The sequence below is a fragment of the Salmo salar genome, chromosome ssa24, assembly GCF_905237065.1.
Source record: "Salmo salar chromosome ssa24, Ssal_v3.1, whole genome shotgun sequence".
In the NCBI taxonomy this organism is placed as follows: Eukaryota; Metazoa; Chordata; class Actinopteri; order Salmoniformes; family Salmonidae; genus Salmo; species Salmo salar.
In genome coordinates, this window is record NC_059465.1 from 15,554,273 (window position 1) to 15,578,260 (window position 23,988).

Here is a 23,988-nt window from a genome sequence, read left to right on the forward strand (position 1 = left end):
TTGTTCTGTTGACATCGAGATGCTGTATCTCCCTGAATTCTGACTGTATATCACCATAAACATTAAGTTTCTCCTTGAATTCTTTCCTCATGATCATTAGTTTCTCCTTGGGGTTGTAATGGCAAAATGTAAATCTCTTTATGTCTGATGGATGACTGTGTATTAACAGGAGACAACCTGCAGCAAAAAACGTCCTCAGAATGATCCCCATGGCATAAGGAGCCCCAAAAAACACCGTGGCTACATCCTAACAGTGGAATGTGTCCTGCAGGGGAGAGGGCTACTGGGATTCTGTGATGCAGCACCAATGTCCGTTTAAATCCAGAGCAGTGATCCAGTCCACCAGTAGTCCTGTTATCAGCTCTTACTACAGGATAGGGAATGCATTTTTAGGTGTGTGTGTGTGTGTGTGTGTGTGTGTGTGTGTGTGTGTGTGAGATAATGTATTCTCTGTATTTCCAGAACCAGTGGGTATGAGTCAGCTTAGAGAAGTGCTGAGCCAAGATAATAAAAGCCATAAAATAATGTGATCCGATGCAGAGAAGAAAAAAATAAATAATGGAGAGGGAAGGCAGGGAGAGATGATGAAATATGCAATAGCTAAGAGAGGCGGAAGATAGGAGAGGTAATTCATGATAGAATACAGCTGAACATAAATCATAGCAGCGAACAAAAAAATACCAAGAACTTGCTGATTCAAACAAAATCACTATCTTTTTATTGTCCAACCAACACACAGAATGTGTGAAACTAAAACAGACAAAACTACAGTGTATTAAAAAAGAGAGTGGGATATGAGGGCAGGGACGTGGCAGAAGGTAACGTTTAGGGGTGACTGAAGAAGCCTTGAGGTGGACTATGAAATCAGGTGTAAGATATAAGAGGTGAAGGGATAGGGGTTAAGGGGGAGGTCAGCGGTGACTGAAGAAGCCCTGGGGGTGGTTGTACTTGAACGGCTTCAGACGGTTCGGACCCCTGAAACACAACCAGAGAGAAACACGCTGTCAGAAATACTGAGAAAGGAGTGTGTGAGTAAGTGTGTACGCGCGTGCGTGCCTACCTTACGGTGCGTAGACACATCTTCTCTCGGAGAAACTCCCGTGGTCCCTCCACGCTGTCATCCTGTCCGTCGGTCTCCAGGTATACGTCCAGACAGACACACAGACGAGCCACCTGATTGGTTAGCAGCTGGTGCCCTGGGCGGGGCCCCTGGAGCTCCGACTTAAACACATTCACCTCACTCTCCATGGCCTGGGGGAGGGGTTACACATGTCAGTCACAGCCGGTGTGCATGACTAACCAGTGACATCAAAGGACATAACAGAACATAGAGATCCTCCCCTGGATTAGGGTCTCATATTCAGTGTGTGTGTGTGTGTGTGTGTGTGTGTGTGTGTGTGTGTGTGTGTGTGTATACACTCACTCTAAGGTTGTCATCGGTACGTCCGCTGCACTCGCCCTTCCAGCTGAGTGAAAGAGCAAACAGAGGAGAGATTTCTGGATAACGGGGGTTCAACACCACTGCAGCCTGAAGACGAGCTGAGGGGGGGGGGGAAGAGAAATAGCTTATGTTCCAGACTTTTCTAAGGGACCTTATGGTCCAAACAAAGCAAAGAGAGGCCTCCATTTCTTCAGGAATGTCTTCATATATTAAGTAGTGAATCATCACTTTGGGCCCTGATTTTTACCTGTTCCTCTCTCCACCACAGCCATGAAGAACAGGTCAGTTTCCCGAGCCAGACCTGCGTCTGACACATGCTGCGTGAACGACAGATTCTAGAGAGATCGAACACACAAAGAAAAGTAAGCTACCAGTATATGTTTTACTTAATTAAACCGCCTTGTTTTACACAATGCTTTTTATAGCAACACCATCTACACCGCAGCTCCAATGAGAGCCAGAAGTTAGTGAGTGCGAGGTTGAGTTGTAGTCAAGATTGTGCGCTTCCTGTGTACTCCTCGATTGCGTAGCGAGATGAAACACAACGGGAGATTTGTGCGTGTCTTACTGTGTACTCCTGATGTGACATGGTTGTCCAGCGAGCCAGGCGGGAGAGAACCTTAGCAGGGAACAGGTGCTGGCACTCCGTGGACACTGGAACGATACTGTGTTCTGAAACCAGACAAACAATACCAACAGCATGCAGGAGACAGGTTATTTAGTCTGTGTGTAGCCAGAGATGAGAAATGTGAGTAGAACTGTTTATGCCGGGCCAGACGAGTGTGTCCCTAGTGAGGAGAACCGTTTGTGCAGGGCCAGATGTGTGTGTGTGTGTACCTAGTGAGGAGAACTGTTTGTGCAGGGCCAGACGTGACTGGACTCGTCCTCTCAGCAGCTTCATGGTGCTCTCCATGTGACTGGCACTAAGAGAACTGCCTGCACGCAAACCCTGAAAAACACACACACACATACATAGCAGGGTTAACACACACACACACACACACACACACACACACACACACACACACACACACACACACACCCCATAGCAGGAGACATTTTACTATACACAATGGCAGGGCCACCCCCACACACACCTCTGGGGCTTCACTGGGGAACTGCAGTCCTCCTAGACTCTGCACCCACAGGTAGGGATGACCCAACTCTGCCACGTAGTCTCCAAACGAACTAATCCTGCAAGAAAACAACATAATCATCCATACTGATCCTACAATCATCAAACAATATCTGTATTGATACTGAAGCAACTGTACAAGGTGTGTATATGGGTGTCCGGTGTTAGGGAAGCATCCATACCCCACTTTATCAAACTGGTAGCGGTTAGCAGGGTTGGGGGTCTCGCGGCCCTGGTCATTGGCATACAGGCAGTTGAGCAGCGTGTCAGAATTTAACAGCTCCCTGAGAGAGAGAACACAATTGTTACAGCACAGGTCGCACACTCCAAACTCCACAAACACGGTCGCTGACACGTACCCTGCGCTGATGGCTCCAGTGAGGTCTGTGGCGGTGGAGACTTTGGCCTTGACAGTCATGATGTTCAGGTTCATCAGGTAGTAGTTGAACAGATGCAGCACACTGCCGTCTAGACAGAGAGACAGAGACAGAGAGAGGAGGTTCACTGGGTGTGTCTGTGAGCATGATGCCATCTACTAATACATATATTTTCTACTCGGCAAACAGGGAGATGGGAGGCGTGTCTGTGAGCGTGATGCCATCTATGTACTGTGGACGGTAAATTGCCTCTCTGCCAAAAGGTTCCACCTGCAACAGTCATCTCAGTGTGAATTAACACTTAATTATATAGTACAATGTATAGTATTGTTAGGTTCTTATTTTCCAGAGTAAATAACCCACGGACACTAGAGAAGCTTTAACCTCTCTGGGGTATGTGGGACGCAACCATCCCACCTGCGGGACACACTATTCAACAGCCAGTGAAATAGCAGGGCGCCAAATTCAAAACAACATAAATCTCATAATTCAAATTTCTCAAACATACAACTATTATATCCCATTTTAAAGATACTCTTCTCGTTAATCTAACCACATTGTCCGATTTCAAAAAGGCATTACGGCGAAAGCATAAAGTTAGATTATGTTAGGACAGCGCAGAAACAAGAAAAACCACACAGCCATTTTCCAAGCAAGGAGGCGTCACAAAAACCAGAAATACAGCTAGAATTAAGCACCAACCTTTAATGATCTTCATCAGATGGCACTCATAGGACTTCATGTTACACAATACATGTATGTTTTGCTCGATAAAGTTCATATTTATATCCAAAAACCCCATTTTACATTGGCCCGTAATGTTCACAAATATTTTGCCTCCAAAAACTTCCGGTGAATGAGCACATCAACTTACAGAAATACTCATCATAAACGTTGATAAAATATTAAACTGTTATTCAAAGAATTATAGATGAACTTCTCCTTAATGCAACCGCTGTGTAGATTTCAAAAAAGCTTTACGGCAAAAGCACACTTTGCAATAATCTGAGTACTGCGCTCAGACAACATCAAGCAATACAGATACCCGCCATTTTGGAGTAAAATAAAATCATAAATAGCATTACAAATATTCACTTACCTTTGATGATCTTCATCAGAATGCATTCCCAGGAATCCCAGGTCCACAATAAATGTTTGTTTTGTTCGATAAAGTCCATAATTTATGTCCAAATACCTCCTTTTTGTTCGGGCGTTCAGTCCACTACTCCAAATCCAGGAAGCGCGCCGAAATGTCACGACAAAAAGTAAAAAAAATGTTATATTTACGTTCGTAGAAACATGTCAAACGATGTATAGCATCAATCTTTAGGGTGTTTTTAACATAAATCTTCAGTAATATTCCAACCGGACGATTCCAATGTCTTCAAAAATGAACTGGAACACAGCTAACGCTCACGTGAATGCGCGCCACTGAACTCATGTCATTTTCTGAGTCATCAACTTCCAGGAGCTCTTGTTCGCTCAAGATTCACTGTAGAAGACTCAAACAACGTTCTAAAGACTGTTGACATCTAGTGGAAGCCGTAGGAAGTGCAAAATGAACCCTAAGTCCCTCTATACTGGATATGCCAGGACTTGAAAAACTACAAACCTCAGATTTCCACACTTCCTGGTTGAATTTTTCTCAGGTTTTTGCCTGCCATATGAGTTCTGTTATACTCAGACATCATTCAAACAGTTTTAGAAACTTCAGAGTGTTTTCTATCCAAATCTACTAATAATATGCATATCCTACCTTCTGGGCCCGAGTAGCAGGCAGTTTAATTAGGGCACGCCTTTCATCCAAAATTCCGAATGCTGCCCCCTACCCTAGAGAAGTTAACCAAGTTTAATTATTCCCAAAAGGTTCTGTACAGCTGTAATCAGAACCACCCAACATTTGTCCCATCCAGATATTTATATCCCACTTAAGACACTCCTTCTCTCCAATCCTTACATTTTATGGCTCTACAGGAAGATAATAAAGAGGGTAACAGGACACCAAACATTTATTACTCTCTTAAGAGAATCTGTCCTCACCTCCCAACCTCAACCCCTCCTCCTTCATCTAATCCACAGAGGTCTGTCTGTCTCCCCTGTATCAACACGTTGCTCTCCTCTCACCCAACACATTCCACAGCTATCCGTCTGATCTATCATGTCTTTAATATCTCAATGTTCAAAATGTCAAATCCAACAGTATGATGTCATGGCGTCACTTCCCCAGTCTGCCACGTAGTGCTACTGTGTAGGTAGGTGTATAGGACGGGTTGAGCCAAGGAGAAGAGAGGGACTGTTTATACCCTGCTGACAGGGGGAGATGACGAGGGGCGGAAGAGAGGAAATGGGGATGAGAAGAAGAGGGAGAGATGGAGAAGAGGATGTTCAGCATTACAGGCGTAACTTCATCCATCCACTGATTGTCCGCGCCCGCCTGCCTGTGTGTGTAGATGGAGCTGGCAGCAGTGTAAGGCTGCAGCAGTCACACCTTATTCTCGACATATTTTCATCAGCCTCCTCTTGCTCTCTCTGTTGTCCTCTAAATCACGGGCAGTTTTTGGCTATTCGCTGCATTAAAAGCAGTGTGTGTGCGCGTGTGTGTGTCAGTCTCTCAGGGTGTCATTGGGTTCTGTCTGACTGCAGAGGCAGGAGAGGTGACCTTGTGTAACCTCTGTAGTGATGTCATTGCCCATTGGACAAGAACAGTTTATTCACTGTCATCTATGCACCGAACCATCATCGAAATAGGACAAATACAAGAACCCACCTATTTATCATCATAATCACTGTCCACAGAATCCTCATCAGCACGATTAATATAAGTTCCTAACAGTCCTATCATATAGCACTGAATGAGCCTCTCTACTGTCCCAGGGAGAAGCAGCGACAGGGTCCTGCTGCCTGTCACACAGGAACAGTATGTGGGTACCTTTGCATTTGAGGTCCAGGCAAAGGGAGAGAGGGTGTCTCTTCAGCATCTCACGTCTCTTATCATCCAGCTGACCACCTGTAGTAGGTCGCCTCCTCTTCTACACACACAGACAGACAAAGGGGGGAGTATTACCATTAGTATTTTATCATGCCACCATTTTCTACTGCTCATTATAAACTGGGTGGTTCGAGCCCTGAATGCTGATTGGTTGACAGCTGTGGTATATCAGACCGTACATCACAGGTATGACCCCAGAAAATATTTTTACTGCTCTAATTACGTTGGTAACCAGTTTATAATAGCAATAAGGCACCTCGGAGGTTTGTGGTATATGGCCAATATAAGAACTGCCCTTAGCCGTGGTATATTGGCCATATACCACATCCCCTCGTGCCTTATTGCTTAATTAATCAGATATCTGGCCCTGGTCTAAAGTAGTGCACTATATAGGGAATAGGGTGCTCTTTGGGACACATTCTATAATCTTAGCTGTTCTATCATTGCAGCCGGCTATAGGAGGACAGAGTTAACCTTGGCTTGCCCTTCACCTCAGAATTATTTCACAGAGAAAGACTAGATGAAGGGAGGGTCAGCTGAGGTGTAGTGACAGAGCAGCAGTAATGTGACCAGGCAAATCACAGACGGACAGTTGTCTTCAGCAAAAAGACGAATAAATAAATAATACAAAAAAAGGCTTGGCTGTATGTGTTGGAGTGTGTAAGGGAGTGTGTGTGTGTGTGTGAGGAGTATGACTGCCAACTGTGGGTGGGCTTGGGTTACAGTGACCCATCTTATCCATGCTTCCCAGAACCCACCACATGGCACCTGTCAGGAAGCGATCAATAGACCTCCTTTCCCTGTCTGCTATAACATTGTGTGTCAGCAGAGGTTGTTGGGACAATGTGTGTAGAGGAGAGGTGAACTCGTTGACACGGACTTGTGTGTGTGTGTGTGTGTACAGAATGGTATTAGAAGGGCCTCTAGTGGCAGTATGGTGTGGGACAGACCGTCTTCTCCTGCTCCTCCTCTGCATCAGAATCACCAGAATCATCATCTAGAGAGGAGAGATAAATCAGAACACACACTTCAATGCCCACACAATTCTCTAATTCACCACTGCCCCGTCAAAAAAAAGAATCACTGCCCTGTCGAACACACACACACACATACACACACACAGTAGTCATTAACTTCTTTGGGATAGGGGGCAGTATTTTGACATCCGGATGGAAAGCGTGCCCAAAGTAAACTGCCTGCTACTCAGGCCCAGAAGCTAGGATATGCATATAATTGGTAGATTTGGATAGAAAACGCTAGAGTCTCTAAAACTGTTAAAATAATGTCTGTGAGTATAACAGAACTGAAATGGCAGGCAAAACCCCGAGGACAAACCCCCCCCCCCCAAAAAGAAATTCTGAATATCACTGATTTCAATGGCAGGCACTTATATAATAGTTCCTAGGGCTTCCACTAGATGTCAACAGTCTTCAGAAAGAGTTTCAGGCTGGTTTTTGGAAAAATGAGGGAGAAGTTGTAGTTTTTCTATGTGACTCCCATTTTGGCTGTAGTGTTTCCAAGCGCATGGCCGAGAAACAAAAATAACGCGTTCTCCCGTAAAGACAATAACGATTCTCCGTCTTAAATTTGATCATTTATTTGCGTATTAGGGTACCTAAGGTTTGATTATAAAAGTTGATTGACTTGTTTGGATAAGTTTATTGGTAACATTTGGGATTCATTTTGTACGCATTTTGAAGGAGGGAAGCCGAGCGGATTATTGACTGAAGAGCGCCAGCTAAACTGAGTTTATGGATATTTGTTCGACTTTATCGAACAAAAGGTCAATTTGTAATGTAACTGGGACCTTTTGGAGTGCCAACAGAAGATCTTCAAAAGGTAAGGCATATACAGTGTGGGAAAAAAGTATTTGATCCCATGCTGATTTTGTACATATGCCCACTGACAAAGAAATATTCAGTCTATAATTTTAAATGGTAGGTTTATTTGAACAGTGAGAGACAGAATAACAATAAATAAATCCAGAAAAACACATGTCAAAAATGTTTTAAAATGATTGGCATTTTAATGAGGGAAATAAGTATTTGACCCCTCTGCAAAACATGACTTAGTACTTGGTGGCAAAACCCTTGTTGGCAATCAGAGGTCAGACGTTTCTTGTAGTTGGCCACCAGGTTTGCACACATCTCAGGAGGGATTTTGTCCCACTCCTCTTTCCAGATCTTCTCCAAGTCATTAACCTGTTGGGTCTAGGGGGCAGCATTTGCACGTCTGGATAAAAAAAATGTACCCGATTTAATCTGGTTACTAATCCTACCCAGTAACTAGAATATGCATATACTTATTATATATGGATAGAAAACACTCTAAAGTTTCCAAAACTGTTTGAATGGTGTCTGTGAGTATAACAGAACTCATTTGGCAGGCAAAACCCTGAGACATTTTCTGACAGGAAGTGGATACCTGATGTGTTGTATTGACTTTAAACCTCTCCCATTGAAAAACACAGGGGTTTAGGAATATTTTGGCACTTCCTATTGCTTCCACTAGATGTCACCAGCCTTTACAAAGTGTTTTGAGTCTTCTGGAGGGAGATCTGACCGAACAAGAGCCATGGAACGGTGATGTCCCATTAGACACCTGGCGCGCTACTTCATGTTGGGTACCCTCGTTCCAATACGTTATAAAAGGCTATGCATTCGTCCACCTTGAATATTATTCATGTTCTGGTTAAAAAGGCCCTAATGATTTATGCTATACAACGTTTGACATGTTTGAACGAACGGAAATATATTTTTTCCCCTCGTTCATGACGAGAAGTCCGGCTGGCTTACATCATGTGCTAACGAGACGGAGATTTTTGGACATAAATGATGAGCTTTTTTGAACAAAACTACATTCGTTATGGACCTGTGATACCTGGAAGTGACATCTGATGAAGAGAATCAAAGGTAATGGATTATTTACATAGTATTTTCGATTTTAGATCTCCCCAACATGACGTCTAGTCTGTATCGCAACGCGTATTTTTCTGGGCACAGTGCTCAGATTATTGCAAAGTGTGATTTCCCAGTAAGGTTATTTTTAAATCTGGCAAGTTGATTGCGTTCAAAAGATGTAAATCTATAATTCTTTAAATGACAATATAATATTTTACCAATGTTTTCTAATTTTAATTATTTAATTTGTGACGCTGACTTGACTGCCGGTTATTGGAGGGAAACGATTTCCTCAACATCAATGCCATAGTAAAACGCTGTTTTTGTATATAAATATGAACTTGATAGAACTAAAAATGCATGCATTGTCTAACATAATGTCCTAGGAGTGTCATCTGATGGAGATTGTAAAAGGTTAGTGTATCATTTTAGCTGGTTTTATGGTTTTGGTGACCCTGTCTTTGACTTGACAAAACATTACACACAACTCTTGTAAATGTACTGTCCTAACATACTCTAAATTTATGCTTTCGCCGTAAAACCTTTTTGAAATCGTAAAACGTGGTTAGATTAAGGAGATGTTTATCTTTCAAATGGTGTAACATAGTTGTATTTTTGAAAAATTTGAATTTTGACATTTATTTGGATTCAAATTTGCCGCTCTTGAAATGCACCTGCTGTTGATGGAGTGCACCACAGGTGGCACGCTAGCGTCCCACCTAGCCCCAAGAGGTTAAGGTTTCGAGGCTGACGTTTGGCAACTCGAACCTTCAGCTCCCTCCACAGATTTTCTATGGGATTAAGGTCTGGAGACTGGCTAGGCCACTCCAGGACCTAAATGTGCTTCTTCTTGAGCCACTCCTTTGTTGCCTTGGCCGTGTGTTTTGGATCATTGTCATGCTGGAATACCCATCCACGACCCATTTTCAATGCCCTGGCTGAGGGAAGGAGGTTCTCACCCAGGATTTGATGGTACATGGCCCTGTCCATCGTCCCTTTAATGCGGTGAAGTTGTCCTGTCCCCTTAGCAGAAAAACACCCCCAAAGCATAATGTTTCCACCTCCATGTTTGACGGTGGGGATGGTGTTCTTGAGGTCATAGGCAGCATTCCTCCTCCTCCAAACACGGCGAGTTGAGTTGATGCCAAAGAGCTCCATTTTGGTCTCATCTGACCACAACACTTTCACCCAGTTGTCCTCTGAATCGTTCAGATGTTCATTGGCAAACTTCAGACGGGCATGTATATGTGCTTTCTTGAGCAGGGGGACCTTGTGGGCGCTGCAGGATTTCAGTCCTTCACGGCGTAGTGTGTTACCAATTGTTTTCTTGGTGACTATGGTCCCAGCTGCCTTGAGATCATTGACAAGATCCTCCCGTGTAGTTCTGGGCTGCTTCCTCACCGTTCTCATGATCATTGCAACTCCACGAGGTGAGATCTTGCATGGAGCCCCAGGCCGAGGGATATTGACAGTTCTTTTGTGTTTCTTCCATTTGCGAATAATCGCACCAACTGTTGTCACCTTCTCACCAAGCTGCTTGGCGATGGTCTTGTAGCCCATTCCAGCCTTGTGTAGGTCTACAATCTTGTCCCTGACATCCTTGGAGAGCTCTTTGGTCTTGGCCATGGTGGAGAGTTTGGAATCTGATTGATTGATTGCTTCTGTGGACAGGTGTCTCTCACTGTTCAAATAAACCTACCATTAAAATTATAGACTGATCATTTCTTTGTCAGTGGGAAAACGTACAAAATCAGCAGGGGATCAAATACTTTTTCCCCCCACTGTATTATATCGCCATTTCTGACTTTCGTGTCGCAACTCCCTGGTTGAAAATGATTTGTTATGCGTTTGTGTGCTGGGCGCTGTCCTCAGATAATCGCATGGTTTGCTTTCGCCGTAAAGCTTTTTTGAAATCTGACACGGCGGCTGGTTTAACAACAAGTTAAGCTTTATTTTTATGTATAACATATATATTTTCAAGAATGTTAAATATTTGAATTTAGTATTTTTGAATTTCGTGCTCTGCAATTTCACCGGATGTTGGCCAGGTGGGACGCTACCGTCCCACATATCCGTAAGAAGTTAACAGGCAGCCAGGCATGTTGCAGTCTTACCCTGGGAGTCCTCTGGAGGTTTAGACAGAGCTTTGGCCTCGTCCACGTCTCCACTGATGGACACACTCAGGCTCTTATCTGAAACACACACAAATACAAACATGAAAACCACATCCTCGGACGTGTCCCTCCACAAAATGGATCATTTGACAAAGTAAAAAGTGACAAAAATCGTGTTCACAAGTAAGTAAAGAAGTAAAGAAGCTGACGAAGATCCGTTTTGGAATGATACGTTGTCAATAAAGCAGTGAACTGGGAGCATAAACAGTGTGCGGGCCTTCCTGTTCTTTACAAGCATCCTTAACTAGCCCAGTGCCTAAAGTTTAAGGATGTGCGTATGATCAAACTTTTCACAAAATGTAAGTAAACATACAAAAACACTCACCGCAGGCCTGTCCGTAAGCACTGGCCTGTACCAGGAGGACGTAGAGAGAGGGGGGAAGGTGGCGGGCGATCTCTGTCTGTCTCTGGGTCTGTTCAAACGGCATTGAGAGGTACTCCTGGACCGGGAGGGATGCCTGGGGAGTGAGACATGTTTAGGTTTCAGGCCTGGTAGGTCACATTCTGGGTACAAGGCCATTTCAGAAGGCCCTGCCTGCAATGTTTTTTCATGCACAAGTCCAGCCATCCATACCAGACAGAAACCTGGACTTGTGAAAGCTCTGTGGGACTGGTGTTGTTCTGTCAATTGAATGCTGCTATGGCTTCCAGGGATATTTAAGTTCACTTTGCTTCATTGTACCTGTGTAATCGCATTGTGTCCAGGTTCTAGGGGGTGTGAGAGAGTTATAGAGAGTGTGTGTATGTTACCTGCATGATAGCGTTGAGTCCAGGCTGTAGAGAACTCAGGTGTTCCTTCTTCACCTCAATGCCTTTCTGGATCTTCTCCTTACTGGACAGAGACTCCTTGTACTGCTCAGCCAGCCTACACATACACAAAGTGCCCAGAGAAAAGTGGGCGTTCATGTACTGCTTAGCCAACCTACAGAGGAACAACAGTGTATGTGGTACCTCTTCCTCTGCTCCAGTTCCCAGTCCAACCTGGCCAGTGTGAGTTGGTGGGGGTCGTCCTTGGTGAGTGGGGTGCGGGAGATCTCAGGGGGGGCCTCCTTGTAGAACTCATCTACACTCACCAGATCTATCTCCTCATGTTTAGACCTGGACACAAACCAAAAAAAAAAAATCAACAATTTAGAAAAGAGCAATACTCTCGAAGCTTCTCATTCCTGGACTTGGAGCAGACTTGGAGCAAATGTGAGATCCCCCCAGTGGTACTGACTTGAACTCCAGACACTTGCTGATCTCCTTCTGCAGGTGCATGACCTCATAGAGCAGGTTCTGGAGCTGCAGGTGCAACACATCCACTCTCTGCTTGCCCTGAAGGGAGAGGGGAGGAAGGGGTGTTAGATGCTTTTCTGTGGGTGTGTAGAGGGTTTTCTAAAACGTTGCGTGTGAAAGTGTATATACAGTGAGGTCTAAAAGTATTTGGACAGTGACAAATGTTGTTGTTTTGGCTCTTTACTCCAGCACATGACTATGAGGTTAAAGTGCAGACTGTCAGCTTTAATTTGAGGGTATTTTCATCCATATCAGGTGAACGTTTAGAAGTCACAGCACTTTTTGTACATAGTTTCTCTCCCCCCCTTTAAGGCACCAGAAGTACTTGGACAAATTCACTTGTGCATTAAAGTAGTCAAAAGTTCAGTATTTGGTCCCATATTCCTAGCACGCAATGACTACATCAAGCTTGATGGATGCATTTGCCATTTGTTTTGGTTGTGTTTCATATTATTTTGTGCCTAATAGGAATGAATGGTAAATAATGCACTGTGTCATTCGGAAGTCACTTTTTTTGTAAATAAGAATATAATGTTTCTGAACACTTCTACATTCAAGACCATGGATAATGTTGAATGAATTGTGAAGAACGATGAATGATAAAGTTAGAGGCACAAAGATCTTACCCCAAGACAGTCTAACCTCTCACCATTACCAATAACAAGGGAGGTTAGCATTCTTTATTTGTGTGTTGGGGAGGGTGCGGGGTGTTATGCCTCCAACTTCATCACTTATTATTCACGATTATCAGAAACATATTCTATTTTACAATATGTGACTCCAAAAATGACAATACATTATTTCCCATAAATGTTCTATTGGGCACAAAATAATCTGAAACAAAAACAAACTGAAAATACATCCAACACGTTTGCAGAGTCAAGCTTGTTGGATGTATCACAATTCATTTGTAAATTAACATTATTCCACTTTCACATTATGGGGTATTGTGTTTTATTTTATTTTATTGCCAGTGACAAAAAAAAACCTCAATTTAATACATTTTAAATTCAGGCTGTAACACAAGAAAATGTGGAAAAAGTAAAGAGGTGTAAATACCTCCTGATAGCACTGTAAAAACACTCCCACTACTACACTAACTTACAAAACCCACACAACACACACTTTCAAACTCATCATTTGCTGCTGCTACTCTGTTCTTACTCTTATTATCTTTCCTGATGCCTAGTCTCTTTACCCTGCCTTCATGTACATAACTACATCAGATACCTCATACCCCTGCACATTGATCTGGCACTGGTACTCCCTCTATACAGCTCCATTCTTGTGTATTTTATATCTCGTGTTACTACACTGAGAAAAAAATAAAACGCAACATGTAAAGTGTTGGTCCCATGTTTCATGAGCTGAAATAAAAGATCCCAGAAATGTTCCATACGCACAAAAGGTATTTCTCAAAAATGTTGAGCACAGATTTATTTACATCCATGTTAGTGAACATTTCTCCTTTGCCAAGATAATCCATCCACCTGACAGATGTGGCATATCAAGAAACGGATTAAACAGCATGATCATTAGACAGGTGCACCTTGCGCTGGGGACAATAAATGGCCCCTCTAAAATGTGCAGTTGTGTCACACAACACAATGCCACAGATGTCTCAAGTCGAGGGAGCACGCGATTGGCATGCTGACTGCAAGAATGTCCACCAGAGCTGTTGCCAGAGAATTTATCGTCAGTTTCTCTACCATAAGCTGCCTCCAACATAATTTTAGAGAATTTGACAGTACGTACAACCAGCCTCACAAGTGCAGACCATGTGTATGGCGTTGTGTGGGCGAGCAGTTTGCTGATGTCAACATTGTGAACAGAGTGCCCCATGGTGGCAGTGGGGTTATGGTATGGGCAGGCACAAGCTACGGACAACACACACAATTTCATTTTATCAATGGCAATTTGAATGCAGTGATAATGTGACAAGATCCTGATGCCTACAATCGTACAACACAGGCTCCGAAGCTCGTCGGATGTGGCAGGGCTTGCAAACTATTACAGACTACAAAAGGGAAGCACAGCCGAGAGCTTCCCAGTGACACAAGCCTACCAGACAAGCTAAACTACTTCTATGCTCGCTTCGAGGCAAATAACACTGAAACATGCATGAGAGCACCAGCTGTTCCGGGAAGACTGTGTGATCACGCTCTCCACACCCGATGTGAGTAAGACCTTTAAACGGGTCAACATTCACAAGGCCGCAGGGCCAGACGGATTACCAGGACATGTACTCCGAGCATGCCCTGACCAACTGGCAAGTGTATCACTGACATTTTCAACCTCTCCCTGTCCGAGTCTGTAATACCATCATGTTTTATGCAGACCACCATAGCGCCTGGGCCCAAGAACACTAAGGTAACCTCCTAAATGACTACTGACCCGTACCACTCATGAAGTGCTTTGAAAGGCTGGTCACGGCTCAAATCAACACCATTATCCCAGAAACCCTAGACCCACACCAATTTGCATACCGCCCTAACAGATCCACAGATGATGCTATCTCTATTGCACTCCACACTGCCCTTTCCCACCTGGACAAAAGGAACACCATGTGAGAATGCTATTCATTGACAACAACTCAGCGTTAAACACCATGGGGCCCTCAAAGCTCATCACTAAGCTAAGGACCCTGGGACTAAACACCTCCCTCAACAACTGGATCCTGGACTTCCTGACGGGCCGCCCCCAGGTGGTAAGGGTAGGTAACAACACATCTGCCACACTGATCCTCAACACAGGGGCGCCTCAGGGGTGCGTGTACTCAGTCCCCTCCTGTACTCCCTGTTCACTCATGACTGCACGGCCAGGCACGACTCCAACACCATCATTAAGTTTGCCGACTGACAACAGTGGTAAGAGTGATCACCGACAACAATGAGGCAAACTATAGGGAGGTGGTCAGAGACATGACCGTGTGGTGGAAGGACAACAACCTTTCCCTCAACGTGATCAAGACAACGGAGATGATTGTGCACTACAGGAAAAGGACGACCGAGCACACCCCCATTCTCATCGACGGGGCTGTAGTGGAGCAGGTTGAGAGTTTCAAATTACTTGGGTGTCCACATCACCAACAAACTAACATGGTCAAAGCACACAAAGACAGTCGTGAAGACGGCACAACAAAAACCCATTCCCCCTCAGGAGAATGAAAAGATTTGGCATGGGTTCTCAGACACTCAAAAGGTTTTACAGCTGCACCATCGAGAGCATCCTGACGGGTTGCATCACTGCCTGGTATGGCAACTGCTCGGCCTCCAACTGCAAGGCACTACAGAGGGTAGTGCGTACAGCCCAGTACGTCACTGGGGCCAAGCTTCCTGCCATCCAGGACCTCTATACCAGGCGGTGTCAGAGGAAGGCCCTGAAAATTGTCAACGACTCCAGCCACCCTAGTCATAGACTGCTCTCTCTGTTACCGCACAGCAAGCGGTACCTGAGCGCCAAGTTTAGGTCCAAGAGGCTTCTAAACAGCTTCTACCCCATAGCCATAAGACTCCTGAACATCTAATCAAATGGCTACCCAGACTATTTGCATTGCCCCCCTGCTACATTGCTGCTACTCTCTGATTTGATGGTTCGTCGGAGGGCATTGCGGGATTTCTTCCCTTTTCCACATTGTTACGTTACAGCCCCATAATGACAAAGCGAAAACAGGTCCCACAGTTGACAGTGCATGTCAGAGCTAAAACCAAGGCATGAGGTCAAAGGAATTGTCTGTAGAGCTCCGAGACAGGATTGTGTCGAGGCACAGATCTGAGGAAGGGTACCAAAATGCTGAAGTGCGTAGCACTTAAAAAATGGTCTGTCCTCTGTTACAACACTCACTATCGAGTTCCAAACTGCCTCTGGAAGCAACATCAGCACAAGAACTGTTCGTCAGGCGCTTCATGAAAAGGGTTTCCATGGCCGAGCAGCCACACACAAGTCTAAGATCACCATGTGCAATGCCAAGCGTCAGCTGGAATGGTGTAAAGCTCGCCGCAATTGGACTCTGGAGCAGTGGAAATGCGTCCTCTGGCAGTCGGACAGACGAATCTGGGTTTGGCGGATGCCAGGAGAACGCTACCTGCCCGAATGCATAGTGACAACTGTAAAGTTTGGTCGAGGAGGAATAATGGTCAGGGGCTGTTTTTCATGGTTTGGGCTAGGCCTCTTAGTTCCAGTGAAGGGAAATCTTTACGCTACAGCATAGATGATTCTGGATATTCTATACGATTCTGTGTTTCCAACTTTGTGGCAACAGTTTGGGGAAGGCCCTTTCCTGTTCCAGCATGACAATGCCCCTGTGCACCAAGCAAGGTCCATACAGAAATGGTTTGTCGAGATCAGTGTGGAAGAACTTGAATGGCCTGCACAGAGCCCTGACCTCTACCTCATCGAACACCTTTGGGATGAATTTGAACGCCGACTGCGAACCAGGCCTAATTACCAAACACCAGTGCCCGACCTCACTAATGCTCGTGGCTGAATGGAAGTAAGTCCCAGCAGCAATGTTCCAACATCTAGTGGAAAGCCTTTCCAGAAGAGTGGAGGCTGTTATAACAGCAAACGGGGGTCTCAACTCTATATTAATGTCCATGTCGTGTATCTGTAGAGTTGAAAATGTGATGGAAACACATTGAACTTTAGATTTTTATTTGGTACATGAAAACTTAAGTGAAAAAGTACATTGTGTTCAATAAGTCATCATGCACTGATTTTTACCTGCAACAAGTCCATTTGGTGTCAACCCACTACTGGTGGGAAAATAAGCGTATTTTCTTTATGCCGATTTTATAATATTCGCATGAAAATGTGTCGCCAACTGGATGGAACCCTTGCTACTGTCCAAATACTTTTGGACCTCACTGTATATGTACCTCGTGTGTCTGGTCTCTCCCCCTCTTCAGTCTCATGTGAGCCAGGCGGTTGAGTTTCTTCAGGCTCATAAAGTGGACACAGCTCTGCATCCTCTTCTCCTCTACCTCAGCACACTGGAGGGAAGGGCAGACATCATGGGGGTTAGAGCAATTCTCTTATAAGACGGAGTAGCGTCTGATTGTATAGGACACTCATTTTCTGACTGAGTGTGTCTCTCACCCCATCCTTGGCTCCGTTGGCTTTCAGCTCCTGTATGTCGTTCATCAGTTTGGCCAGAGCTTCACAGGTCAGTTTATACTGCTGGTAGTCCTCTTCAGGGTCCCTGCCATCCAGCTCCACCTCCTCACTGTACACACGTATGTCCTGAAACACACACACAGTCAATTTCAATAACGCCCCCCCTTCTCTCTCTATACTTGTCTGCCTCCCCTCACTCTACCGTTCTCAACTTGCACCCGCCCACGTGTATCTGCTGTCCACCCCTTTGCTCACCTAGATTTGAAAAACACAGACAACAGCACCATTGGTATATTGTGGAAGGTAACCCGTCTGTCTAGACTAGTGCTCACCTGGTCTCCCTCTTCGCGGCCGCATTTCCCCTCCGGTGTGCCCGTCTCGCTGCGGAGCACTTTCGACTTGCGCTTCTTCAGGGCGTCAGACATGGCTTGTCAACGTCAGAGGACACTAAATACAAAAAAAATAACGTATTTATATAGAAAGCTAGCTAGATACGCTAGGCACGACAGAGATATTGGAGAATGTATATTTTCCTCGAAAGTATGTCACGATTTCAAAGCTATACGAAATTAGAGAATGAATTCTCAAATCGCAGAAAATATTTGTAATGTTGAGCTTCTAGTTCACGTAATTCATGCTCATGTTGGGTTTTTGTGCTTGCACCCAATTGACTCCAATTCACTCCTTGAAGGAGTGCTTTCTTTGCAGGACTGTGCCCAGAATGCACCGCACAGCCCATTGGCAATGTACGGGCAACGTACATTATGGGGATTAATACAAATCCAATGGAGATTCCTATCTCCTCAAAAGTACTGTATCTCTGGCCCATAGAGATAGAGGACTTGCCTTTATTTCTGTGTCATTATAGTGTCTGTACAACCTATATAAATCCCCACCCAGTTGACAACGGAAGCATGGTGGAAACCATCAATGGCAATAGAGTGGTGAGGAGGAGATGGGGAGTAATTTAGCCATTGGCGTTCTCGTGTCAATTAACACGTAACATTCCTGGATCACTCACATGAATAAAGTTAGATTTACAGTGCATTCGGAAAGTATTCAGACCCCTTCCCTTTTTACACATTGTTATGTTACAGCCCTTTTCTAAAAATGATTCATGTTTTTCATCAATCTACACACAATACCCCATAATGTCAAAGCGAAAACAGGTTTTTAGAAATTTCTGCAAATGTCAACATAAAATTACTCTAATATCTTATTTACATAAGCATTCAGAGCCTTTGCTATGAGACTCAAAATTGAGCTCTGGTGCATCCTGTTTCCATTGATCATCCTTGAGATGTTTCTACAAGTTTATTGGAGTCCACCTTTGTTAAATTCAGTCGATTGGACATGATTTGGAAAGGCACACACCTGTCCAAATAAAGGTCCCACAGTTGACAGTGCATGTCAGTGCAAAAACCAAGCTATGGAGGTTGAATGAATTGTCAGTAGAGCTCCGAGACAAGATTGTGTCAAGGCACAGATCTGGGAAAGGGTACAAAAACATTTCTACAGCACTGAAGGTCCCCAAGAACACAATGGCCTCCATCATTCTTAAATTAAAGAAGTTTGGAACCACCAAGACTCTTCCTAGAGCTGGCCGCCCGGCCAAACTGAGCAATCAGGGGAGAAGAGTCTTGGTCAGGGAGGTGACCAAGAACCCGATGGTCACTCAGAGAGCTCCAGAGTTCCTCTGTGGAGATGGGAGAACCTTCCAGAAGGACAACCATCTCTGCAGCACTCCACCAATCAGGCATATATGGTAGGTTGGCCAGGCGGAAGCACTCTTCAGTAAAAGGCACATGACAGCCCGCTTGGAATTTGCCAAAAGCACTTAAAGGACTCTCAAGACAATGAGAAACAAGATTCTCTGGTCTGATGAAACCAATACTGTGGCGGCAGCGTAGCCTAGTGGTTAGAGCGTTGGACTAGTAACCGAAGGTTGCAAGTTTGAATCCCCGAGCTGACAAGGAACAAATCTGTCATTCTGCCCCTGAACAAGGCAGTTAACCCACTGTTCCTAGGCTGTCATTGAAAATAAGAATTTGCTCTTAACTGACTTGCCTAGTTAAAGTAAATAAAATACAAATACTGAACTCTTTGGACTGAATGTCAAGCATCACTTCTGGAGGAAACCTGGCACCATTCCTACAGTGAAGCGTGGTGGCAGCATCATGCTGTGGGGATATTTTTCAGCTTCAGGCACTGGGAGACTAGTCAGGATCGAGGGAAGGATGAATGGTGCAAAGTACAGAGATCCTTGATGAAAACCTGCTCCAGAGTGCTCAGGACCTCAGACCGGGGGCGAAGGTTCACCTTCCAACAGGACAACGACCCTAAGCACACAGCCAAGACCACACAGGAGTGACTTCGGAACAAGTCTCTGAATGTCCTTGAGTGACCCAGCCAGAGCCCGGACTTGAACTCAATTAAACATCTCTGGAGAGACCTTAGAAATAGTTGTGCAGCGACGCACCACCATCCAACCTGTCAGAACTTGAGAGGATCTGCAGAGAAAAATGGGAGAAACTCCCGAAATACAGGCGTGCCAAGCTGTGTGCTTAGGGTCGCGTCATACCCAGGAAGACTCGAGGCTGTAATCGCTGCCAAAGGTGCTTCAACAAAGTACTGAGTAAAGGGTCTGAATACTTGTACAGTTGAAGTAGGAAGTCAACATACACCTTAGCCAAATACATTTGAACTCAGTTTCACAATTCCTGACATTTAATCCTAGTAAAAATTCCCTGTCTTAGGTCAGTTAGGATCACCACTTTATTTTAAGAATGTGATATGTCAGAATAAGAGAGGGAATGATTTATTTCAGCTTTTATTTCTTTCATCACATTCCCAGTGGGTCACATTCCCAGTGGGTCAGTATATGGTAGCATTGCCTTTAAATTGTTTAACCTGGGTCAAACATTTTGGGTAGCCTTCCACAAGCTAAGTTGGGTGAATTTTGGCCCATTCCTCCTGACAGAGCTGGTGTAACTGAGTCAGGTTTGGAGGCCTCCTTGCTCGCACACACTTTTTCAGTTCTGCCCACAAATTTTCTATGGGATTGAGGTCAGGGCTTTGTGATGGCCACTCCAATACCTTGACTGTTGTCCTTAAGCCATTTTGCCACAACTTTGGAAGTATGCTTGTGGTCATTGTTCATTTTGAAGACCCATTTGCAACCAAGCTTTAACTTCCTGACTGATGTCTTGAGATGTTGCTTCAATATATCCACATAATTGTCCTCCCTCATGATGCCATCTATTTTGTGAAGTACACCAGTCCCTCCTGCAGCAAAGCACCCCCACAACATGATGCTGCCACCCCCGTGCTTCACAGTTGGGATGGTGTTCTTCAGCTTGCAAGTGTCCCCCTTTTTCCTCCAAACATAACGATGGTCATTATGGCCAAACAGTTCTATTTTTGTTTCATCAGACCAGAGGACATTTCTCCAAAAGTATAATCTTTGTCCCCATGTGCAGTTGCAAACCGTAGTCTGTCTTTTTTTATGGCGGGTTTGGAGCAGTGGGTTCTTCCTTGCTGAGCGGCCTTTCAGGTATGTCAATATAGGACTTGTTTTACTGTGGATATAGATACTTTTGTACCCGTTTCCTCCAGCATCTACTCAAGGTCCTTCGCTGTTCTGGGATTGATTTGCACTTTTCGCACCAAAGTACGTTCATCTCTAGGAGACAGAATCAGTCTCCTTCCTGAGCGGTATGAGGGCTGCGCGGTCCCATGGTGTTTATACTTGCGTACTATTGTTTGTAAAGATAAACGTGCTACCTTCAGGCGTTTGGAAATTGCTCCCAAGGATGAACCAGACTTGTGGAGGTCTACAATTTTGTTTCTTGAGGTCTTGACTGATTTCTTTTGATTTTCCCATGATGTCAAGCAAAGAGGCACTGAGTTTGAAGGTAGGCCTTGAAATACATCCACAGGTACACCTCCAATTGACTCAAATAATGTCAATTAGCCTATCAGAAGCTTCTAAAGCCATGACATCATTTTCTGGAATTTTCCAAGCTGTTTAAAGGCACAGTCAACTTAGTGTATGTAAACTTCTGACCCACTGGAATTGTGATACAGTGAATTATAAGTGAAATAATCTGTCTGTAAACAATTGTTGGAAAAATTAGTAGATGTCCTAACCGACTTGCAACTATAGCTTGTTAACAAGACATTTGTGGAGTGGTTGAAAATCAAGTTAATGACGCCAACATAAGTGTATATAAACCTCTGACTTCAACTTTATGTAAATGTGATTTCTGTTTTATAAATGTGCAAAAAATTCTAAACCTGTTTTTGCTTTGTCATTATGGGGATTTGTGTGCAGATTGAGGGGGAAAAATATTTCAACCATTTTATAAGAAGGTTAACGTAAACAAAATGTGGAAAAGTGAAGGGGTCTGAATACTTTCAGTATGCACTGTAAATCAATAAATATGATAGCAGTTTAGAAAAGGTTAATGGTACAAGACTGGACATATATGGCTGTGATGGCAAAATCACTAGATATCCCATCGAGCCATGCGGGTAGAGGCTGTCGTTGTCACAGTTCCAAGACCAGTCAGAAACTTCCAGCTCACCCTACGCCAATGGAGCTCAAAACAGAACTTGGATCTGCAATAAAGGTTCATTATGCAGAAATCGCACCGCCATTTGGTAGTAGAAAAATGGAATAGTTTGCCTAATTTCAGTAAAACAAAACCAAGTATACAGAATCATTGTACCACCTAAACTGCTGAAATATATTTTAAATAACCACATTGTATTTTCAGCTGTTTGAAGTTTGTGTACAGAACCGGAAGACGCAAAAACAAAGCTTCAGACTGGGAAGCATAGAAATAGTGCAAATAGAACAGATCCAACACTTAGACTTTCAATTTGTGACAGATCTATAACTAACATTTCTGTGAATTTGGTTGGTCACCCAAAAAGTTTAATATTTTACTTTAAGTAGCAACGATATCCTTCGCCACCGTTGTCTTACGACAAGAGATAGTTGAATAGTCATGACTGGTTCGAGCTAAACAATTCATATAAGTTTCTTTCCAGCGAATTTCTTAGTTGCATGATTGTGTAACTCGTTAAATTACTGCAGTATTTAAGAAGTTTGGCCATGAGGACTAAAACCAGCATAGTTAAACTAGCCAGCTAGTTTAACCATGGAAACCGTGTAAAACAAACTCGGGACAGTATATAAACTGGGCACACATGCACACTTGGCTAATTAAAGAGTTTTTATGCCCTGATATCAGGAGCTGGCGGCAAAAAGTTTGATTAAACAATTCAGAGCCTGGAACAAATGCATCAGATGACATTTGAGAGCGAATCAATATACAAACCCTGAAATTAGCTGTAACTATCAATAGTAAAACAATGCTTAAAACAATGTTTGCGTTCACCATTCATTTTCTGGATTCAGGTTAAGTCCAGTGGAGGCTGCTGAGGGGAGGACAGCTCATAATAATGGGCTGGAATGGAGTCAATGGAATGTTATCAGAGGGGTTGGGTTAAATGCGGGAGACATTTCAGTTGTGCATATCAAAGATATTTATAACTAACCCAAAATAATGTAGTTTACAGTGGGAGCAAATGAAGCAGTGGGTAGAACCAGCAATGAGGTGAGCAAAGCCACACAGGAGCTAGCGAGATCCTATTGGTGCGTTGTAACATGATTCATGTTGTGATTCTGATGCATTAAAATGTATAACACCTGAAGCATGCTCCGTGCACGTGTTTACATGCTTCTGCGCATGCTTCAGATGATAACAATGAACGCACTTGCACTACCAGCGCTTTGGAAAGTTGATGTAATTACACTTCTGTGGATATAGTTTTACATTGCTACCGCCAAAAGGGCCAACCGCATGGTCGGACAACCGGTAAAGTTAAGGCTTTCCTGATTCAAACGCTCAATGCTGCCGACGTAGAATTCACTGCAGTTCAACGTCGGGTTTCCAGGCAATATGTGACTATGTCCATGCCAACATGAGTTATCCACGACGAGTCCTCTATATCGATGATCTGGCCAAAATGGCAATATTTTTATAACAATGATGTTGCTAGCCAGCTAAAGTTAGTAAATGCACAAGCTAGCTATCAAAGTAGCAATAACAAATATTGCAGGCACCACACACGATATACTCACCAAAACGATATAAAATACGGAAAACTATATCAGAACGTTCATTTATCCACAGCTCATAGTTTCCAGGTCCAACGAAAAGCACGATGGGTAACAGTCTTCTTCGTTGGTCACGGCAGCAGGTACATTAGTGAGGCATACCGCCATCTAGGGTACTGGAGTCCCGCGCCTCAGCTAGTTCATTGTCTTTAATTAACCTTTATTTAACTAGGTAAGTCAGTTCAGATCGAATTCTTATTTACAATGACGGCCTACCCCGGCCAAACCCTAACCCGGATGACACTGTGCCAATTGAGCGCCGCCCTATGGGACTCCCAATCACAGCCGGTTGTGATACAGCCTGGATTCGAACCAGGGTGTCTGTAGTGACAACTCTAGCACTGAGATGCAGTGCCTTAGATCGCTGTGCAACTCGGAGCCCTTATGTATGT

At 44.1% G+C, this 23,988-nt stretch overlaps 1 protein-coding gene across 2 annotated transcripts; it reads right to left on the reverse strand.

The window, feature by feature from the left end:
* Positions 1-695: 695 nt before the first annotated feature.
* On the reverse strand, positions 696-23,681 carry LOC106585010 (THO complex subunit 5 homolog). Of its 2 annotated transcripts, XM_014170742.2 has the most exons (21): positions 23,561-23,655; positions 22,815-22,883; positions 17,742-17,856; positions 17,392-17,535; positions 17,172-17,285; positions 12,236-12,333; positions 11,968-12,114; positions 11,767-11,881; positions 11,342-11,474; positions 10,957-11,034; positions 6,893-6,939; positions 5,883-5,982; positions 2,936-3,044; positions 2,759-2,860; positions 2,539-2,635; positions 2,279-2,390; positions 2,010-2,113; positions 1,689-1,776; positions 1,424-1,539; positions 1,061-1,251; positions 696-975 (listed from the first exon to the last, which is right to left on the reverse strand). In XM_014170742.2, exons 3-21 carry the CDS (start codon positions 17,832-17,834, stop codon positions 912-914), a joined length of 2,052 nt encoding a protein of 683 aa, XP_014026217.1. In that variant the 5' UTR covers positions 17,835-17,856; positions 22,815-22,883; positions 23,561-23,655; the 3' UTR covers positions 696-911. The 2 variants fall into 2 exon arrangements, with proteins under 2 accessions (XP_014026217.1, XP_014026216.1); XM_014170741.2 differs by lacking the exon at positions 22,815-22,883 and having other exon boundaries at positions 23,561-23,681.
* Between the last annotated feature and the right edge of the window lie 307 nt (positions 23,682-23,988).